Here is a 20696-nt window from a genome sequence, read left to right as displayed (position 1 = left end):
GGACAAATTAAATCCCTGATGTCCAATATAGCATGAACAGACAGGACAGCAAACACTAGCATTTTAGTTATTTATTTCAAAAATTTATACAACGTCTGAATAAAAAATGCCTTCAAGTCCTGACCAAAGAGGCCTGACTGAGTTCAACATGGTTTCATCGATAAATAAAATATCAAGCTCACGGAAAGGCCAAGTAACACGAAATGATCTTCTGATCTCTGAAAATACACTACCAAACTCTACTACGTTATGAAACTATCAGCTCTCAAAGGGCTTTAGAAAAGGTAACAGACGATAGCAGCACCCTCATCATTTCATCCCTCTGACAAGCATCTCTTTTGGTAAACAAAGTAACTAATAATAAAAAACAGATGCCAGTAGTAATTCAATACCATTCTTCAACAACACAAACATCAGTTTGAACACTTAAGATGAAAATTCAGTTTAAAAAGTCTGAAACATACTCCAAATATTAAGTTTACATAATGTATTTTTTGACATTAAACAAAGGAGTGTTGGTTTAAGTGGACAAATACTTGAATTGAAGTTTAAAAGCACCAAACTTTAAATACTTTTAAGTACAGATGTACGTGCAAATAGATATTCACTCATAATACTGATAAAGAAAAGTTCCTATTGGCAGTAGGAGTGTGTCTTTTGACTTCTGCCTCTGATCTTCACAGGCAATTAGTGTTTGTTCTAATCATAACTTAACACCACATATCTGTGCTCTGTCAGTGCATCATATTAGCCTGATGAAAGCTGAGAGAGCTCAGAAACTGATGTGATTGTCAACACTTCTGAAGAAGATCACATCAAGGTGACTGTGATCAAATGTGACAAGATGAGGCATGTGAAGGGACGCCGTAACAGCTGCTCATTAACTAACTTTGTCGATGTGGAATGAAAAAGATGCAGTGGAGGTAATGTAGTCACATTGGACACATCTTATCGCTCTCCAGCTGCTGTGATGGCCCATGCCTGGTCTTGTGACTGATTGGACGTTAATAGAGTTTGTGGACGTCGTTTAGTCCAGAGTTGTCCAGCAGACTGCTTACACTCATCAACCAATCAAAGCGGTGCACAGGACATGCCAAATTCTCTACCATTTGATAACCGTCCAGCTGGTGAGGCAACTTTTAAAACATCTAAAGTAAGACTGTGTTTTAAAATAGTCCTCATTCACAAGTTCTTCATCAGCCAGATGTTTGTGTCCAACACTCACTGAGACTCTAGAGTTCATCATGAGGATTGTGACGCTGCCACTTGGGATGCTGTGTGACATAATCAGCTGCTTCCAGCACAAGACGCATGAACTCGCCCACATCAAAGGCATAGTTGGTAAACTTCGGGTGGTCTCCGAGGGTTGGATGGTGACCCTGTGAAAGGTAGGGGTTAATACATTAAAAGAAAATATAAAAGAAGAAGAAAACACTTCATGCAAGCCTGAAGATTTTTGTGTTTGAAATGTGTATGAGGGCAATTAAGAGAGAAGAATTAAGTTGTAGGAGCCAATAGCTGGTGTGGGTCTTTCCCCTACCTTGTCCTGTGGGAGCACTTTGTCCATTTTCTGCCAAGTCACGTATCGAATGCCCCGCAGCCGAGCCAAATCTCGATAGCAGCTCTCATCCTGACAATTATATCTGGGAGGTACAGATGCAGACACTTTATCTCGTGCTCTCATCTCTCTGCCTCTCTTTCACTCTTCTTGCTCCATGTCCCCCTCTCCCTCCTCTCTCAGTGTATACAAAAAGTGCTTCACACTCTACCAGCTTACTAAAGTGTGCACAAAACACTCCCACCGATACTCACCCACATTTCAATCAACTCCCCTGCCCACGGTGGCCAGGTGTGATGAATGTCTGGTTAATTAGACAGTATTTCATCGTCATACACTAAGTGTCTGAAGGGTACTTCAGGCACAGCACGCTGCTAAATCCATCACTCTGCCTGCCCCCTGCTCTGTCTTTCTCTGTCATTCACACAGAACACAAACACACACACACACACACACACACACACACACACACACACACACACACACACACACACACACACACACACACACACACACACACACACACACACACACACACACATAGACACAAGCAGGGATAAAGTGCCACTCACAGCTCAAAGATGACAGCCCAGTCAGGGAGGAAGAAGAGATGTGTGAGACCCGCCCCGTGCATCCCAATAAAAATGTCAGAGTTGTGGGTGATCCTCAGCTGCATGAGGAAGAGAACATCCCTGAAAGACAGACAGGGAGTGGCACATCAATCATCTTTAGTGAAGTAAGCGCTGTCACTAGTACACAATTTAAAAAGCTTACACTTTCTTTATTCTTATACACAACTACAACACAGTCGATTAATGTTAAGCAGCAGTGAATGGCTCCTGCAGTAATGTCAGCGCTCCATAACTCACTTGAATTTGTAGTCGACCACACTGACCTCCAGTAAAGGCACAGTTTTGAGGGCATTTACCAGCTGGAACAACAACAACAACAACACAAAAACATGTTTTCCGATCAGTAAGAGAGTAAATAAATATGTGCAGTGACCATATAAATCACGTTCTCTTTTTACTTGCGTTGTTTATAGCAAATAACATTTTAAATAAGCATTTAACAGATGTGGGCAGTAAATCAATGGTGGAAGGTTGTATAGGGTGAGAAAAAGAGAAAGAGAGAAGAAAGTGAATGGGACTTGTGGCAGAAAAGGATGCAATAACAAGAGTAATTGCAGGAAAGAAAAAGACAGACAGAGGGAGGGAAGGAGGGTGACGCTGGACTCACCTCCACTTGGTTTAATATCCTTCTGTATTCTGTGCTGCGAGCCAGCAGGGTGACACGAACACGCCCCTCCTGAAAACAGCAATGCACCCAATAATCAATCAGCCAAGGACAGAAAAGATAGGCAGCGGGGAAAACATGATGCTCATTCAAACGAACTCCAGGAAAACTTGACTTAAAATCTATCTTTCATATCACACGGACATGAGGAAACATTTGTTAAAATCTCAGGTCAGAATAAGAAAGTGGAAAGATTTCTTTGATAATGCTCTCTTATTAGTCACAGTGTGAACTCAAGATGCTTCTCTTCTGTGATCTTCTACTGCCATCTTGTGTTTTGAAAGAGAAATTATAGTTTTTGAGGTGTCAATTTTGTAATATGCAATAAGCAATTAGTCTGCCTTGACCTTTAATAAAGGTAATGACACAAACAGAAACTGTTAACTAACTTAGCTTAACCAAAGACTGACAACTTGTCAAAAGCAATGAATACATAGACAGTATGAAGTCAATGCAGAATGAATTCCTTCTCCTCCTCTTGGAAATTCTCTTAGAAAACAGGAAAAGTGACATTAAAGTTAGACCAGAACAAATTAAGACGGCGGGGAGATAAGATGAAAGAGGTGGTTGAGTCAGATGAATAGGACACAATAGCAGAGAGCAGAAGTGTGAGTCTCTGGCTGTGCCATTAATCTGAAGATGAAAGGAGGAGCTGGGGAGAGGGTCAGGGCCGAGAAGACCTCTCATTCAGGCGCTGGCCTGCTATCACTAGCAGCCCCGTGTCTCACTGGAAAGCCTCTTAGCATATTTCCAGTGAAGGCCATGAATACACAATGAGCTGCTCTACAAGAAAGGAGAAGTAATGAGGCTTCGCTGCTCGTAAAGAAACAGTCAAGCACCTCAAACTTCATAACTGGGGGCATAAAACACCTGCGAGGAGTGCTAAAGAGTTAAATGGGTAGAAGAGGAATGAGAGGGTGAGGAGATGGCAGTGACAGTTTGTAAACATAATATTTATACATGTACTCTTAATGGAAACATAAAGCTGCTCTGAAAGTTACAAATGAGTGAGTTGGCTCTCTGACTCAAATGGTTGCTATGCATGCTATCTGGAGTAAATCATGCAGTCATCTGTGTTTTGAAATTCAAAGAAAGTTCTCAAACACTTCAAATAAAGGCTTTAATAACTTTATTAGCTGTGTTCGGCCTTTTAAATTTAGATTTTGGCATTTTAAGTCACATTCTCCAGAGACTCTCTAAGAACATTTTGTAAGTTATTTTGGGGAAAACTGCTTCAAAGGTGAACAGATTCACTGGTGTGTAGTTTTCAAGCTCAAAACAAATCCTCAAAGTTTCAGACAAAAATAATGTTTAAATGGCCTCTCCCTGATGACAGTAAGAGCACAGTTTTAACACTCTGACTATGGACGGCTGGGATCAAATAATTATTCAGTATAAACACAGTTTCCACTCTGGAACTCAGGGTTTCAGTAAGTGTTATTCTGTTTAGTGTGAAGTACCCCCGACTTTTCATAAATCCTTTGCATTGAATGAATGTCTTTGGGTAAAATCTGGTTGAAGACTCAAAAAATAAGCATCAATTTGTTGTCATTTTTTTTTAAATACAAATCAATGAAATGCAGCAAGTCTTTGAAGATAATTAAATGAGGTGAAAAAAGCCCTTATGACTCGGTTTATGTAGTGTTTTCAAAGACCTGTCTTTATTTTTAATGACTGAAGAGTTAGATTGATGTGTGATCCCTGTTTTTGCATATTAATGGGGTGCACATTTCCCTGGTGGTCTAGTGGCTAGGATTCGGCGCTCTCACCGCCGCGGCCCGGGTTCGATTCCCGGTCAGGGAACAAGCTTTTCATGGACACTAACCTACCCCATTGCTAATTCATAACTGCCCCCTACATCCTCCCCATGCAATGCTTGTTTTCAGTTGACGCGGAAACCTTTGTAGGGTGGTTTGTCATCTCAGTTAAACAGTAAAAGTAGAAAATGTAAAAAGGTTTATGTTGAATGAGTGAAATCAGTTCTCTAAACATGTCCACACTTTCCAATGCAGAGGCTGAGCAAATGTTTTGTTGTTGTTTTTTTATTGTTTGTTGTTTTGTTATAGTTGTTCTGATTACCTGGTGAAAGTCCCATAAGCAAAATCTATCTTGAAAGCAGATATTCCAACTGTTCTTACAGTGATAATGTTTTTGTGTTAGATAAAGCCAGCAAACAGCATACAGAAGTAGTCCTCATTGTTATGTTGTATTGTGCTCAATTACGCCCACGTTCACATTATAAAACTGAATCATCCCCTCACCATTAGCCACTTAATATTCTGAAAATAACAGGATATATAGCAATCACAAAGCAAAAAAGCACTGGATTAGCAAAGACTTCATGACAGTTAGCCTATTTTAAACATGCCCCAGAAAGAGTGACAGGAGCAACAGGTACTGAGTGAGAAGAGGAGTCATATAGACAAGACTTGTGGAAGTGAAACATGATAGCAGAGAAACCATACTTTGGCTTCTCCACTTAAAAATGTTCAATAAAAGCACAGTTAGGGTCTATCTGCTGCACATGTTTGTGAAAATAGTGAAATTCATTACAGCAAGAGATTCTGAGGTGCAAAGAAAGGAATGGTAGCAAGCTGTAGCCTTTTTTTAGTCATTTGGGGATTTGTTGCATCACTGCAAAGATACTCTTTTGGAGCAATCCTGATCCAGTCATCCCAGTTTGGCCTTTGTCACAGTCACTCACATTCTTACAGTAGCTCATGTTTCATTCATCCAATGCATTAGTTTAAGGGGAAACAGGTAAACTGGGCTTCAACACAATTTATGTGCACCCAAAATTCATATCCCTGGTGGTCTAGTGGCTAGGATTCGGCGCTCTCACCGCCGCGGCCCGGGTTCGATTCCCGGTCAGGGAACAAGCTTTTCATAGACAATGACAGTTGCTAAGCCATCCCCTCCACCTTATCCTACATGGAACCTGTCAATAGCCACGGTTACATTAGCCCAGTTTCCACCAAGCAGTCTGGTTATGATCACTTTGGTTTGGTACAGGTTGGCTCGCCTTAGCTTGGTACTGTTTGTGTTTCCACATCCAACAGTGTACCCCTTGTGGTAGGTGGCATGTTAGCTGAATGCCGACAGCTGCATCATTAACACAATATCATGAGCCATTGCAGGCCGGCAGTGTACCCTGCCAATAAGTCCAACAAAGAAGAAAAAGAAGACTCAGTAAACAAAGGGCATAGATGGAAGACATGCAGCATTCCCTCCTCTCTGTGATTGGCATGTAGCTCTCTGTTACAAAGTGCAATCAAGTTTTGTTTCAGAGAAGTCTGTGTGCTGCCAAGAGAAATGCAGCAGCTGTCAGGGTAAGTGACAAATCTTTTGACCAGTCAATGGTCTGCAGTGTGTTGCTCCACCTTCAGAGAGCATATCGGTTTAGTCTGGCACCCATACGAAAGGGTCCAAAAAAAGTAGGCAGGCTCGTCTCAGTTTTTGGGAATCTGCCCCGGGATAAGTCAGTGGAAACGCCACAAAATGTGTTCTGTACTGAGACGAACCGAACCGGTCTGCTTGGTGGAAATGTGGCTATATAGACAAGACTTGTGGCAGTAAACATGATAGCAGAGAAACCAAACTTTGGCTTCTCCACTTAAAAATGTTCAATAAAAGCACAGTTAAGGGTCTATCTGCTGCACATGTTTGTGAAAATAGTGAAATTCATTACAGCAAGAGATTCTGAGGTGCAAAGAAAGGAATGGTAGCAAGCTGTAGCCTTTTTTTAGTCATTTGGGGATTTGTTGCATCACTGCAAAGATACTCTTTTGGAGCAATCCTGATCCAGTCATCCCAGTTTGGCCTTTGTCACAGTCACTCACATTCTTACAGTAGCTCATGTTTCATTCATCCAATGCATTAGTTTAAGGGGAAACAGGTAGACTGGGCTTCAACACAATTTATGTGCACCCCAAGTACATATCCCTGGTGGTCTAGTGGCTAGGATTCGGCGCTCTCACCGCCGCGGCCCGGGTTCGATTCCCGGTCAGGGAACAAGCTTTTCATAGACAATGACAGTTGCTAAGCCATCCCCTCCACCTTATCCTACATGGAACCTGTCAAAAGCCACGGTTACATTAGCCCAGTTTCCACCAAGCAGTCTGGTTAAGATCACTTCAGTTTGGTACAGGTTGGCTCGCCTTAGCTTGGTACTGTTTGTGTTTCCACATCCAACAGTGTACCTCTTGTTGTAGGTGGCATGTTAGCTGAATGCCGACAGCTGCATCAGTAACACAATATCATGAGACATTGTAGGCCGGCAGTGTACCCTGCCAATAAGTCCAACAAAGAAGAAAAAGAAGACTCAGTAAACAAAGGGCATAGATGGAAGACATGCTGCATTTCGTCCTCTCTGTGATTGGCATGTAGCTCTCTGTGACAAAGTGCAATCAAGTTTTGTTTCAAAAAAGTCTGTGTGCCGCCAAGAGAAATGCAGCAGCTGTCAGGGTAAGTGACAAATCTTTTGACCAGTCAATGGTCTGCAGTGTGTTGCTCCACCTTCAGAGAGCATATCGGTTTAGTCTGGCACCCATACAAAAGGGTCCAAAAAAAGTAGGCAGGCTCGTCACATTTTTGGGGAATCTGCCCCGGGATAAGTCAGTGGAAACGCCACAAAATGTGTTCTGTACTGAGACGAACCGAACTGGTCTGCTTGGTGGAAATGTGGCTATATAGACAAGACTTGTGGCAGTAAACATGATATCAGAGAAACCATACTTTGGCTTCTCCACTTAAAAATGTTCAATAAAAGCACAGTTAAGGGTCTATCTGCTGCACATGTTTGTGAAAATAGTGAAATTCATTACAGCAAGAGATTCTGAGGTTCTAAGAAAGGAATGGTAGCAAGCTGTAGCCTTTTTTTAGTCATTTGGGTATTTGTTGCATCACTGCAAAGATACTCTTTTGGAGCAATCCTGATCCAGTCATCCCAGTTTGGCCTTTGTCACAGTCACTCACATTCTTACAGTAGCTCATGTTTCATTCATCCAATGCATTAGTTTAAGGGGAAACAGGTAGACTGGGCTTCAACACAATTTATGTGCACCCCAAGTACATATCCCTGGTGGTCTAGTGGCTAGGATTCGGCGCTCTCACCGCCGCGGCCCGGGTTCGATTCCCGGTCAGGGAACAAGCTTTTCATAGACAATGACAGTTGCTAAGCCATCCCCTCCACCTTATCCTACATGGAACATGTCATTGCGTTGGCAGCCAAAGCCCAATTTACACCAAGCAGTCCAGTTAAGATCAGAATGGTTTAGTACAAGTTGGCTCGGTTTGGCATTGTGCTGTTTGTGTTTCCAAAGTCAACAGTGTACCCCTTGTGGTAGGCGGTATGTAAGCAGGATACTGACAGCCGTATCAGTAACATAATAGCCATAGCAAGGCGACAGTGTACCCTGCCAATAAATCCAACAAAGAAGAAAAACATGACATAGTAAACAAAGGGCATAGATGGAAGACATGCTGCATTTCGTCCTCTCTGTGATTGGCAATTGGCTCTCTGTTACAAAGTGCAATCAAGTTTTGTTTCAAAAAAGTCTGTGTGCCGCCAAGAGAAATGCAGCAGCTGTCAGGGTAAGTGTAAATTCTTTTGACCAGTCAATGGTCTGCAGTGTGTTGCTGCATCTTCCGAGAGTGGATCTGTTCAGTCTGGCACCCATACGAAAGGGTCCAAAAAAAAGTAGGCAGGCTCGTCTCATTTTTTGGGAATCTGCCCCGGGATAAGTCAGTGGAAACGCCACAAAATGTGCGCCGCACCAAGACGAACCGAACTGGTCTGCTTGGTGGAAACACCGCTATAAAGACAAGACTTGTGGCAGTAAACATGATATCAGAGAAACCATACTTTGGCTTCTCCACTTAAAAATGTTCAATAAAAGCACAGTTAGGGTCTATCTGCTGCACATGTTGCATCAGTAACATTATAGCATGAGCCATAGCAGGGCTATGTTTCTCCAAAAGAGCAGCTCCATGCAACAAATCCTCAAAGTAATTAAATAAGGCTACAGTCTGGTCTTCAAAACTGCAGCTTCAAAGGGGAATTCCTTGGTCAATTCTTTCCAAAGGCTGTCAAACTGGTGAACAGAGTCATGGAAGCTGAGGCTTTTTCCTGCTAATGAGGTGAAGAACAGCCTGTGTTGTTTAGTTCAATTGTAGACCTACTGAAGCTCAGTCTGATGATAAAGTTAATGGTTCTGACAGAAAATGTTCGAAAAAAACAGATCACCACAGTTATGCAGCCCCATATGCCCCTACAGCATATGGGGCTGCATATGATGATGCCTGTCCACCACCCACAACACCTATGATGGGCACACAAGCATCAAAAGTGGACTGAGGACCAGGGGTAGGAAGGTAACTTGGAAGAGCACCACAGGGTTGGCTTTTGTCTCCAAGTTCTTCAGATCTTATGGGGCATCAGGGGGAACATTCAAACAAAAAGTCTGAAGACTTAAAGAGTCTACTGCAAAAGTCTTGGTACTGTATGGCACAGGCACAAGTTCACATTCATGTTTTTTACTCTTTCAACCATGCAAAAATTAAAAAAAAAAAATCTTTGAAGTACTCTTTCCTACTTAGTGTTCCATTAGTAAACCTGAGTTCATGTGAAATTTTACACAAAAACACAACTTATGCATGACAGACATTTATCTGAATAACAGGCAAAAAAAAAATTCCTTGTACGGCCAAATCTTCTTTTTACTCAGAAACTTATGATGCATTGCAACAGTATTGATAGGACAGCAGACCATCAATCAAAACTGTAGTTCCCTGACCGGGAATCGAACCCGGGCCGCGGCGGTGAGAGCGCCGAATCCTAACCACTAGACCACCAGGGACTTGAATTCCACCCTTAGACCACATGACCTATCTCAAATTGCTGCAGTGGAATCTCTGGCATGGAAGACATCCTCTGTGTTAACTTAGCTCGTCTGTCGGAGTCTGGGAAAACTCTCAGTTATCAAATGAAAAGTTTCTTGATGTGGAGGGTGTCTGTTTTACCTTTCCAGCCCTCACACAAAAAGCTACTTACTTCAACAGACACTTGGACAGATCATAGATGAAATACCAAAGAAGACTTCTATGTCTTTAAACCTCACAGTCCTCTCTGTATTTCATAAAAACTAAGCGCTTACTGTCTCTGTGTCTGTGTTTTACTTTTGGCCATGCCAGTATAAAAGTGACTCAGTTGAATCAAATCTGTTGCCCAGGTCTAGATTTTAAATTGTTATGAGTGTACTAAATTGAAACCTTGGCTTTTAATTTCAGGATTTTTAGAGGTGGCCATCACTTTGAGCATCATGTTGTTTCAAATGAAGTGTGTGTTGTCTAAATAAAGCCTTCAACATTGTCAGTGTCTGAAACATTAAATTGAGATTTTGTGTCTTTTTTTAATTTGCTTTAAACTACCAGAATAAGCCTAGCTTGCTCTTTTACCTTACAATGAGGAACAATTAAAAAACGTTTAAAAGTACAGCTCCTAGGAGTTTCTGTATTACTAGTTCTGTGTTTATCATACTTTGTCTCATCTGATTCCAAAACACCTTTTAATGTTAAAGGGTCACTAGATATTCACTTCTTTCGTTTCTTTTCCCCTCTCCCGATGAGCATTCTTGCTAGCTTGAATTTGTGGCTTATGTTTTCTTATTTTATGTTTTTGAACTTTTTTGTACTGTAAAGTTTCAACGATAAAAATGCAGTAATTTCAAGTCCAGCCTTTCTGCAGAAAAAGAAACTTAAATTCAACAGAAAGTAGATTTCATCAAGTCCTACTTTTCATCAATGTCATCTTATGAACAGAAATGCTTTTGAAATTCATAATTCATAAGAAAAAAAACAAGAATTTATGGTCATGTTACTCCACAGTAATCTTTAGTTCCCATGTAGTCTCGTGGTTTGTTTGAAACTCCTTGCAATGGATGGACTTCTGGTCTTTCCCAAAACCAGTAGCAATGGCTATTGGCCATGTTTCCACCAAGCAGACCGGTTCGGTTCGTCTAGGTTCGTCTCTGTACGGCGCGCATTTTGTGGCGTTTCCACTGACTTATCCCGGGACAGATCCCCAAAAACCAAGACGAGCCAGCCTATAGGTATGGGTGCCAGACTGAACCAATCGGCTCTCGGAAGGTGGAGCAACACACTGCAGACCGTCGATTGCTCAAAAGAATCGTCACTTACCCCGACAGCGGCTGCATTTCTCCAGGCGGCACACAGACTTCTCTGAAACAAAGCTTGATTACACTTTGTATCAAAGAGCTAGATGCCAATCACAGTGAGGATGAAATGCTGCATGTCTCCCATCTGTGCTCATTGTTTACTGTGCTGCGTTTTTCTTCTTTGTTGGATTTATTAGCGGGGTAAAATGTATTGGGCTGCTATGGCGTCGCGCTATTGTTTCACAGCTGCGGTCTTCGTTATCCGGCTTACACGCCGCCTACCTCGAGAGGGCACAGTTTTGCTGTGGAAACGCAAACGGGATCAGGCTTAACTGTACTAAACCGTGCCAAACTGTACTGAACCGACCCGGACTACTTGGTGGAGTTATGTATTTGCTACCAGAATCTTTTCTGTTTTTGAAATGTCATCACAAGGGAACCTACAAGAAAGACTACTGCTGATTGTAATATTACCAACAACCTACTAATAAAAAGTTACATCTGAAATAAAAATCTACTTTGGAAAGAAAATGTATGTTTCAAGTCTAAATGAAGTATGCTACAATCTCTAATGCTCTCGGATACTGAATTTTTACGGTACTGAATTTTTTATAAAACAAAATTAGCTGTGCCAACCGCATTAACCGTAAAGATATATTAGCAAACAGATTTGTGTTTCCTTAAAGGATTTCTTCCTACCTTTGGCCCTTCTTGTGGAATGTGAAGTCTATGAAGAACATGTTGGGAAAAAGCCCTGAACATCCCTTCACTGGAGCAGTCTGAGATCTGCAAACAAGACAGCACAGAAAAAGAAAACTTTCGCCAACATATACAATTTATTTATATTCATTTGATTCAAAGACCACAGAGAATAAAAATCTTTTGGGGTTCTGCAGTCAAGGATGAGCAGTATGTGTTTTTAGGAAATCTCCCGTTCTAGATGGACTGAATGCTTTTTGGATCTGAATACTTTTTTGTTCTGCACTGAGTCGTGATGAAAGACAGGTAACACTGGGAATCTGACAATTGAAAACATATTTTTAATGTCTACGGAATGAATATCTTTCAAGCCTATGCATTTCTGAGCTCTGAGAATGCTGCACTGTTTCTGTAAATGTGAGTACATGAATATAAACATGACATGCACTGCAGGGGCAATCAACAGCATCAGCTTGAGGCTGACCTATCAATATTTCACACCTCAAGGCTAGAAGCAGAACATCCCCTATTTACATGATATCATATTTATAGAGATCTCCTTGGAATTATCATTTAAATAACACAAGCACTTGCTGAGATCTGAATGCATCACATAAATATTTGACCTGTACTGCATGTTCATGACAAAAACGAATATCATGGTCTTTTTGGATCGTGGGCTACAAACAAAAGACAGTACTATGTATATGAGAAACTGTAATTTGTTGCATTCAATACATCTATGTATAATGTGCAGTTCTTACACTCATCAACAGAAAGTTACTTACGAGGGGGGTGTTATAAAAGAGGCCATATCGCATTCTTGGGAGAAGGGAAAAGAAGACGTCTTTGAAACACACCTACGGAGATGAATGAAGCACACAGGTTGCTACATTGTATCAGTCATTTGTATACATGCATGCATGCATAAATAGTAAAAATAAATTAAATAAAAAAATTAATTTATTGTTGTGAATGAACATTTCAGAACAGATAGTTAACCATAACCAGCCAGAGCTGACTTTAAACCTACTCTTTTTGAGTCATAGGTCTTCAGGTGGATGATGTCATACTCGGAGAAGGCCCTCCATGTGTCACTGAACAGGTCTCCATAATTATAAAAGCTCTGGGGAAGACATGAAAAAAGGGGTGATCATTGTGTGTTTAATTTGTATTGTCCTGAATGAAACACAAACCAAGAGAAATAAAACCAGCATGTAATGTTATCCATAGCAGTCTCTGTTTTGAACTCCACTGATTGTTTCTCTGAATTTGTGGTTTTATACATGATCTATCATCACACTATTATCTGACAGACTTCCGGGGTTTGCACTGCAGATTGCACTGTATGCTGAAAGGTCACTGCTTTTCTTCTCCTTGGCGGTTTTCTCTCCCTCCCATTTGTCTTCCTCTATTTTCCTTTTCCTCTATAACTCTGTACAGAGTGGAGGGAACAATGGGCCGGATAGGGCTGTCTGTAAGGCACTCTGTTTTTCAACCGGTGTTTCCCCTTGATCTCTAAACCAAAAACATAATTTGAAAGACTTTGTAAAGTGAAAGCGTGACAGCTGCACAGAACTTTTGAACTACTGCTTGGCTTCCTGGACAGGTTGTCGTGTTTTCAACACAACTGAAACACTTTTTTCACTTCGCATCGTTACTTTCAGAGAAAGAGGTCAAAAGATGAGTTTCTCCAATTGACAAAATATCCAGGAACAGGGTCATATTCATCAGTATTTAAAGTTCAGGAACAGAACCAATGCACATCTCTTTTCTCATTCAAAGTATGATGCTCCTTTGATCAAAACCTTACATCACAAAGTGTTTCATTAAAAAATTATTTAATTTCAAGGTTGATGGATGAGACTGTCTTGAATTCCATTGGAAAACACTCTGTGTGTTGTTTGAATTAAACAAATGGATCAAAGTATTATTTGTTCTGTAATCATTTAAAACAAGTGATAGTATGAGAAATGAAAATTTTCAACTGCAAAAACACATTCAAAAAAACCAATCCCACATTGTATTGAACTGTAGTAAAGACATAAGATACCCACTGTGTCCCACATAACAATGTTGATGTCTGTGCTGAAGGAGTTGTTAATGTGCTGGGAGATGTAGAGGTTGACAAAGTCACAGAAATGGTGATACATGTTCACTCCTGGAAAGAAAAATAAACATTCTTTTTGTCAACAGGTAAAAACTGATGATGAAAACAGTGAGCATCAGTAGGTCAGCCTGATACCTAAGAGTTAAGCCCTGGGCATAAAAATAAAATACTGAAAGTTTAAATCTGGCAGAGTCCCTACAATTAATGGAATAATACTTTGAAATGTGCCACAAAACAATTATAATTTATATTTAACCCATGAAATACTCAAAAAAAGGTTTTTGTTAACTTTTTGCATGGCTAAAAGCTGAATATTTCACTTCTTACCAGCATCTAGTTTCATGAAAACAGTGGGTTTATCAATAATGATGTCACACTGTCCATCCTCTATGGGCTGAACCTGCAGCTCTGTGTACGTCTGCAGCTCGGCAAACCTGCAAAAACAGTGCACCAGTACTGTTGAGCAAATAGAGGTATTAAAATTCTTCCCTTCATTACTAGTCATGTATTAGTCACTGCAGTCAGCCTGACCCTCTGTCTGCAAAGCAGAGAAATAAGCTACAAATCTAGTCCAACAACTGCTCTTGTCTTAAATCTAGCTCATCTGAAGACAGACTGGTGGTCTATTATACTACTAGCACAATACAAAGCACGAGTCTTTAGCAAGCTCACTTAGAAAAAGCTCATTCTATGCTTTCAGACAACAGTTCACTTCAGGAGGGGTTGGATCATCGTGTCACCTTTATATTAGGGGTGATGTGTTTCCTCAGGTCAAACCTGTCTATGTGCTTCAATAAATCCATTCGACTTCAATTAAAGCAGTTTTAAAAGTGGTCAAACTGAATCATTTTAAAAGGTGTCCATTGATCAGGGCTCAGTGTAGGTTTTCAAAGAGGTAGCAGAGTTGCAAGTAAATGCAAAGAAAAGGTTAAATTTAAGCTAAAGCAATAACTTTCCATCTACAGTACCAAAACAAAGTACAACAGAGTCTGATGATCACGAAAGAGTAATGTATTCATGTCTGATACAAAAAAGTGATACACTTAAAAATGATCAGCATCACCTCGACATTTTGCATTCTTGACATCCTCTATTTTTGCTCATGGGCACTACTCTCTTATAACAGGAGGAAAACATTCGAGCCAGCCAGGAGTCGAACCTAGAATCTTCTGATCCGTAGTCAGACGCGTTATCCATTGCGCCACTGGCCCCTTAAAAAAGCACTTGGTTTCAACAAAAGGAATGCATGCAGTGCCTGAAACTCCACCCACACATTCCTCTCTGCCCCTGCCCCCGTTTTGAGACTGCTCTGAGAGGAAGAGGAAGTTGCATGTGTGAAATACTTAAATGACTCATTTAAAGCGGTGAAATATCTACGCTGTGGTCTAGAATTTTGAAACTCCTTCAGACCATTAAGGTGGGTGACTTTGTTAGCTCACACAAACATTTAGATGGAAGGAAGCTTTCTTTGATTCACTCAGTCACAAAAGCTTGGCTTCTTCTCTCCTGCTGGCAGCTTGTTGCTCCTGTGGATCACTTTGCAGGCCTTTCTCTCTGAATCAATCCTCTGCAGAGCTCTGAATCTGCCAAATTCTCCCTGCTGTTCTCTATCACAGGGGAGAATTGATTGAACATGTGACACAATAATGTCAGCAACGATAATAAGCTGTTACCACTTTGTTTTTGCTCAAAGAGAATCCAAATGTATTAAGGTTAAGCAGAGTTAATGAGCTTTCTGTCATACAGGACTCATTTTTTGATGACTGTTTGATTGGTGAGGAGGAAAATCGCCACCTAGTGACCGTTTGTGGTGCCTGAGTGAAGGAAAGCACAGTCTGCCAGTTGTCAGCAGGAATAATCCACTTCAATTACCCATGATGCATCCCTGGTGGTCTAGTGGTTAGGATTCGGCGCTCTCACCGCCGCGGCCCGGGTTCGATTCCCGGTCAGGGAACTCCTATTTTGACACCCCTGTCCCTGGGAACTTTCAAAAAAAATGCCAGAGCCTGATTAAGACAGACATGCTTTGAGGCTACAGCATTTACGGCTTGACACTTGTCCCCACTAGCCATAGAAATGAATACAACCAAAGTTGTTCAAGCTTCCCTTGGTGGGCTTCCCAGGGTATCAGGCAGGCCAGCTCTGTGTCCTCTGTGTACATTTTTTCTTGAAAAACTGGTTAGGTCTCAGCAGTCTGGGTTTGATTCCAGGTCAGGGAACTTGCCACAAGCCCTTTTTCTTAACTTTTAATTAAAATTTGCTCGCGTTCCCAGCAGCTCCAAAATATTTGACTTGTTGGCACAAGTTTATTAGGAGTGTGTAAATACATGTCTTGACTCACCATGATTGTAAGGGGCTCTTGTGCTCTCCCTCTGCTGCAAGAGCTCGCTTGTTCAGTCTGCAGTGACCACCAATCTCTCCCTTCTGAATGAAGTCCTCTTTGTATCTGTGACAGTTTAGATTTGAAGACACTTTGATCGTTTTCTTTGTTATTCCTTTACTCGTGTTCATGATGCTTTCGAAGACACTGACCTCTCATGACCTCTGCGTGGCTTACGCAAGTCCAGGTAAAGGTTAGAAGCTTGACAGAAGCGAGTGTGGCTGCTGCATTTTAATGACGAGTCCCCCTGGAAAACATTCAGAGAAGAACTGTTAAATATTTAAAAATGATGTTATAAAAGAAGGAGCCTTTGACATTGTGAACACTGTCTTCACACTTTTCTGTCCACACTGCTGTAAATAATGTCCCAGCCTATTGTTTGTGTACTCCTTTATGGACACTCTGTCTGTTTTAACCTGTTGTTTCTTCCTGTTGACGCAGCAGGCCCGTGGGAACTAAGGAAATGAAAGGACTTACTGGCTTGCTGGCCTTGCACAGCGTTTTGAGCTCAGAGAGGCGCTCCTTCACGTAGCCAAAATCAGCCTGCTTCCAGAAAAGCTCCTGGGCTGCCTTCAGTGAACGCGCCCTGACAGATCAGAGATTTATACAGATCAGCTTAGCCAAAGCAATGCTGGGTCATCAATGATGCATGGTATAAGTGAGCACACTTTAGATAAATAATAGATGCTTCACTTCTGTAAATCCAATACCCATGAATAAAAGATTAATATTATTTGTCAAACTTGTGATTATTTAACACCTGATGTATGAGTGATTTTATAATTGGGTGTACATTTCAGGTATACAAACAAGTGAAAAAAATGAGCTTTTTTGTTTCTTATTCTACCTGATTGCAAATGATACGCCTGGAAGGTACTAAATTCATTAGTTGGCAAGCTTAAGCTGTACTGAATTCTTAAATATTTAGGAATTAAAAAAAAAATTGGAGCATAATTTTGTCAACCGTGACTATTTTTCCAACATAAATCTATATTTTACTGTGTAGAGTTATTCAACATTTCTATGAAAGACTACACTCCCTAGACATGTCTCCTCATCATTTATGTCACAGTTTAGCCCAAATTTAAAAGAATCATGGCGCAAAAACCACACGTAACACAGTTGGCAGGATAAACCTGTCTCTACAAATTAATTTTGTGATGGGTAACACGGTTGACATTTTCTCCAGACCTTGAACATGGCACCACCTGACCTCCATCACCTCATATTTCTGTGCATTTTCTTCACAGTTTGGTCTTTTTTAAATTTGACAAAAGCGCACCATGTACAGGAAATCATTCTGATCAAATATTGATAAGGAAGAGTTGAAAAATGCCACACTTTCTTCATGGTTCCCACCAAAAGGGATGTGACTACAATTGGTGTAAGTCATGTGACTTTGGAGCAATCCATTGCTGATTTGTTGATCCTTTTTCAACGGGTAACACTGTTGATGCAGATTTCTTGAATACACAAAGTGAATTATTTTATCCATATAAATTATTCAAGTAGTTTTTGTCATGTTTAAATGATTATGTTGAACAAATTATAGTGAAAATAATATTCAGAAACATGTATTTTAGTGTTATTTTTGAAGAGCAAACTTGACATTTGAGAAATCAGACAGCACAAAAACTGCAAATTCCTACACATGATTTGCATTTCTAGTTTAATAAATTATAGAACCTGTTCACTTTCTGTATTAAAAGAAAGTGAAATATCAGCCAAATGACCCACTGTCAAATTGGTCATTTCTTGAAATTAATATGTAGTAAAATTGATAAGTATTTCCCATGGACATGAAATGTTCCCCTAATTATAGAACCATTCTCATAACATAGATGTGTGTTGGGTGAATATACAAGCAATCACAGTTGTATCTGTGCTCAGGTGGCAGAAAAAGGAATGAGGAACAGTACCATCCTGTGTCAGCCTTGGTACAGACTGGGTAGCTAAAGCGTGTCGCTGGTTCACACTTCTTCTCATAACCCCAGCAGGCAGAGGCATCCTTCAGTGCATCCTGTTGTAAAAACAAGCAATGATCTTGAAGTTCAGCGAGAACGTGTAAGGCTGGAGGTGTCATATAGTTTAGAGACACAAGTTTACAACCAAATTGCATCATTTGAGGAAAGGATGAGACACTTGTAGTTTCAATGTTCAAGTTTCTACAGAGGATAAGTTGGATTGTGTGAGAAAGCAGTGTGAAATAGGGAAGGGAAACAACTGAGTGAGGCAATAACCTTCAGAAAAATAACTTAATCAATTTTTTTTTTTTAAAGCCAAGATTTGAAGAAAAAATAATCCAGTTGTTGATACACATTATGTTAAATTATTATACTATTATCATTATTGTTATGGTTGAGGAAAATGATCTTTGAATTGATGATTTAAGACAATAACATAAAAGAAAAGATTGTACAATTCATGAGGATAAATGCTGTTACTAAGTACTTAAAGTACAGGAAACAATCTGTTACCAAAAAGCTTTGTAGCAGTGTTTCCTCACAGCCAAGAATACGCATGGAAAGAAAGGCTTGGTATAAAGTTTACAAAGTGCATAACTTACTTTAAAAGGACATAGAGGGTCCTGGCGGCATAACTTGGCGACTTTCTTGTTGTTGTAGAGGAAATAGGGTACGTGCTCTGATGGCAGGGAGATCCTGCTGTAGTTGAGCCGCTGCGCTGGTGGTTTGTGGTTGATGTTGTCAGCCTTCTCAGTGATGACCACAGTGACAGGAAAAACTATGCCTAGTGCTACCAAGAGCAGCATAGTCAGAGTCACACTAACATGTGAGGCAGCTGCTTCTTCTCACAGCACCCTGAGGATTGGGACACAGACACACAGACTCAGACTTGCACTCTGTAATCTTAGCTGAAAGCCTTGTACCGCAGTAGACAAGCATGCGGGCACAAGTAAGTGAGTGAGACTGTAGCTCAAGGCGGATCAGAGGAGTTCATAGGAAAAGGTCCCGTCGCAGGAAGTATAACTGACCCTTTTTCCGACTGTTGTCTGAGCAATGGTTACTGAGGCTGAAGGGGCACAGGACAACTGCAGGCTGGTGTTCGTGACTGGTACTTTGAAGGTCCAGATGGCCAAACCAGCGTTCACACGACAGGCTAACACTTTTCCCTAATCTAATTACACATTTGCTTGTACAGACCCAACTACTTGTAATTGTCACTCCCAATTAATTATATAAACTTTATTAATGTGGAATTGACTAAATTGTGCTGCTGAACACAGACACTAAAGTATTGGGACATTTCAAAGATCTGAGAAGGACAGATGGTCCTGTATATGACCCACAACAAAATTATAACGACACCAATCCAGTGATTTAGGAGGCTCTGGGTTATAAACAAAGGGTTAAGGTTTCATAGCAGGTTGATAACAAATACACTGAAGGAGTTTAAAAAATCTCATAATCCTATGACAAGTGAGCGTAGGAGGATGCTGTTTGAAACCAACCACAGTGCAAAAACAGAGCTCTGTTTCTAATATGACACATGAATGAAGAAAACGTGAAAGCACAGCGCTGAAAGCTCTGCGGTGCCCTTTTAATGGCATTATCAGTACTTGCCGTCTTAAGGCTAAACTAGTGTAATCGAATTACGTTTGTGTTTTGAAGAGCTCAAGTCAATTCTGCCCTCTTACCTTTTATCCTCGTCTCACCTGGACACGGAGAATAAGAAAACTCCGTTTAAGAAAGCGAGAAAGCTACAGTGCGTGTCATTCAAAGTTTAAGCTAGCGTCAATAAACCACTTTGCTCTGAGATACAGTTAAACACAGAAAACCACCAAAACACTCGGATAAAGCTCAAGACCGAGAGTGCATGAGTAACGTTGAAAATTAATTTCTTAGCAGCCGTTGTAGTCCACGTGACGATACTTTTAACTGTAAGCTCATCTGTGAAATAGTAATTATGTGGCTAACGTGTTATTAGCGTTACTCCTTTACCCAGAACCGTTTACGTCAATTTTAACTACACAAATGTGGCGGCAAACGAACCGAGCAGGAAAATTACGACATGAAACGGACTTCTGTTTGGAAGAATGCTCCCATGTTCCGTCAGCAAGCGGCAGGAAAGAGTTTCAGAAAAAGGTACTTTACCTGCAAGCACTGCCTGGTATCCTCCAGACCGAAGCGAAGATGTTGCCGGTGGTCGCCATAACACCGGAAACCTTGGACCGGTGTGTAATGTCATGTAGCAGCCACAGGGTGGCGATGTGTACCACGCTTTACTGCTCTCGTTCAAGAACTCCAGGAGATTGAAGAAAGTTTTAGCATCCATCCGAGACCAGGGCCAACATAAAAAAGCCAGAGGGAAAAGGTGAAACCTAAATCATCGAATGTAAAAACCTTTGTTTAAAATGACAGTCTACACCAAATGTAACAAACTCGCCTTCACAAACACGACTATGTCATGTCTGTGATATAGTAGTAATGTTCATGTATTAAACGCATCTTAATTTAAAAG

General features: G+C 40.8%; 1 protein-coding gene and 7 non-coding genes across 9 annotated transcripts; 5 read left to right on the top strand and 3 right to left on the bottom strand.

Annotated features, from left to right (window-relative positions):
- Window positions 1-76: 76 nt before the first annotated feature.
- eogt (EGF domain-specific O-linked N-acetylglucosamine (GlcNAc) transferase) lies at window positions 77-20418 on the bottom strand. 2 transcript variants are annotated; one of them, XM_074672689.1, is made up of 16 exons: window positions 20330-20418; window positions 18784-19036; window positions 18137-18237; window positions 16695-16803; window positions 16370-16464; window positions 16179-16283; window positions 14165-14271; window positions 13785-13888; window positions 12761-12853; window positions 12516-12587; window positions 11728-11814; window positions 2798-2866; window positions 2428-2489; window positions 2131-2250; window positions 1541-1643; window positions 77-1379 (listed from the first exon to the last, which is right to left on the bottom strand). In XM_074672689.1, exons 2-16 carry the CDS (start codon window positions 18985-18987, stop codon window positions 1233-1235), a joined length of 1578 nt encoding a protein of 525 aa, XP_074528790.1. In that variant the 5' UTR covers window positions 18988-19036; window positions 20330-20418; the 3' UTR covers window positions 77-1232. The 2 variants fall into 2 exon arrangements, with proteins under 2 accessions (XP_074528790.1, XP_074528799.1); XM_074672698.1 differs by lacking the exon at window positions 20330-20418 and adding an exon at window positions 19873-19947.
- Window positions 4586-4657, top strand: trnae-cuc (transfer RNA glutamic acid (anticodon CUC)). Its single transcript has one exon. It is a non-coding gene; the product is annotated as a tRNA-Glu (tRNA).
- On the top strand, window positions 5659-5730 carry trnae-cuc (transfer RNA glutamic acid (anticodon CUC)). The gene has a single exon. It is a non-coding gene; the product is annotated as a tRNA-Glu (tRNA).
- Window positions 6794-6865, top strand: trnae-cuc (transfer RNA glutamic acid (anticodon CUC)). Its single transcript has one exon. It is a non-coding gene; the product is annotated as a tRNA-Glu (tRNA).
- trnae-cuc (transfer RNA glutamic acid (anticodon CUC)) lies at window positions 7929-8000 on the top strand. Its single transcript has one exon. It is a non-coding gene; the product is annotated as a tRNA-Glu (tRNA).
- On the bottom strand, window positions 9640-9711 carry trnae-cuc (transfer RNA glutamic acid (anticodon CUC)). The gene has a single exon. It is a non-coding gene; the product is annotated as a tRNA-Glu (tRNA).
- On the bottom strand, window positions 14976-15048 carry trnar-acg (transfer RNA arginine (anticodon ACG)). Its single transcript has one exon. It is a non-coding gene; the product is annotated as a tRNA-Arg (tRNA).
- trnae-cuc (transfer RNA glutamic acid (anticodon CUC)) lies at window positions 15720-15791 on the top strand. The gene has a single exon. It is a non-coding gene; the product is annotated as a tRNA-Glu (tRNA).
- Window positions 20419-20696: the final 278 nt, after the last annotated feature.

The sequence above is a fragment of the Halichoeres trimaculatus genome, unplaced genomic scaffold, assembly GCF_033239565.1.
Source record: "Halichoeres trimaculatus isolate MK-OKI-2021-1 unplaced genomic scaffold, fHalTri1.1 fHalTri1_scaffold_1, whole genome shotgun sequence".
Taxonomy (NCBI): domain Eukaryota; kingdom Metazoa; phylum Chordata; class Actinopteri; order Labriformes; family Labridae; genus Halichoeres; species Halichoeres trimaculatus.
This window is presented reverse-complemented; position numbering and strand designations above follow the sequence as displayed.

Coding starts and splice junctions, on each gene's coding strand:
- eogt (XM_074672689.1), bottom strand. CDS start 18,987: ATGCTGCTCTTGGTAGCACTAGGCATAGTTTTTCCTGTCACTGTGGTC. Junction 12,588..12,760: donor AGACCTATGACTCAAAAAGA/GTAGGTTTAAAG, acceptor TCATCTCCGTAG/GTGTGTTTCAAAGACGTCTT. Junction 2,490..2,797: donor GGATATTAAACCAAGTGGAG/GTGAGTCCAGCG, acceptor TTGTTGTTCCAG/CTGGTAAATGCCCTCAAAAC.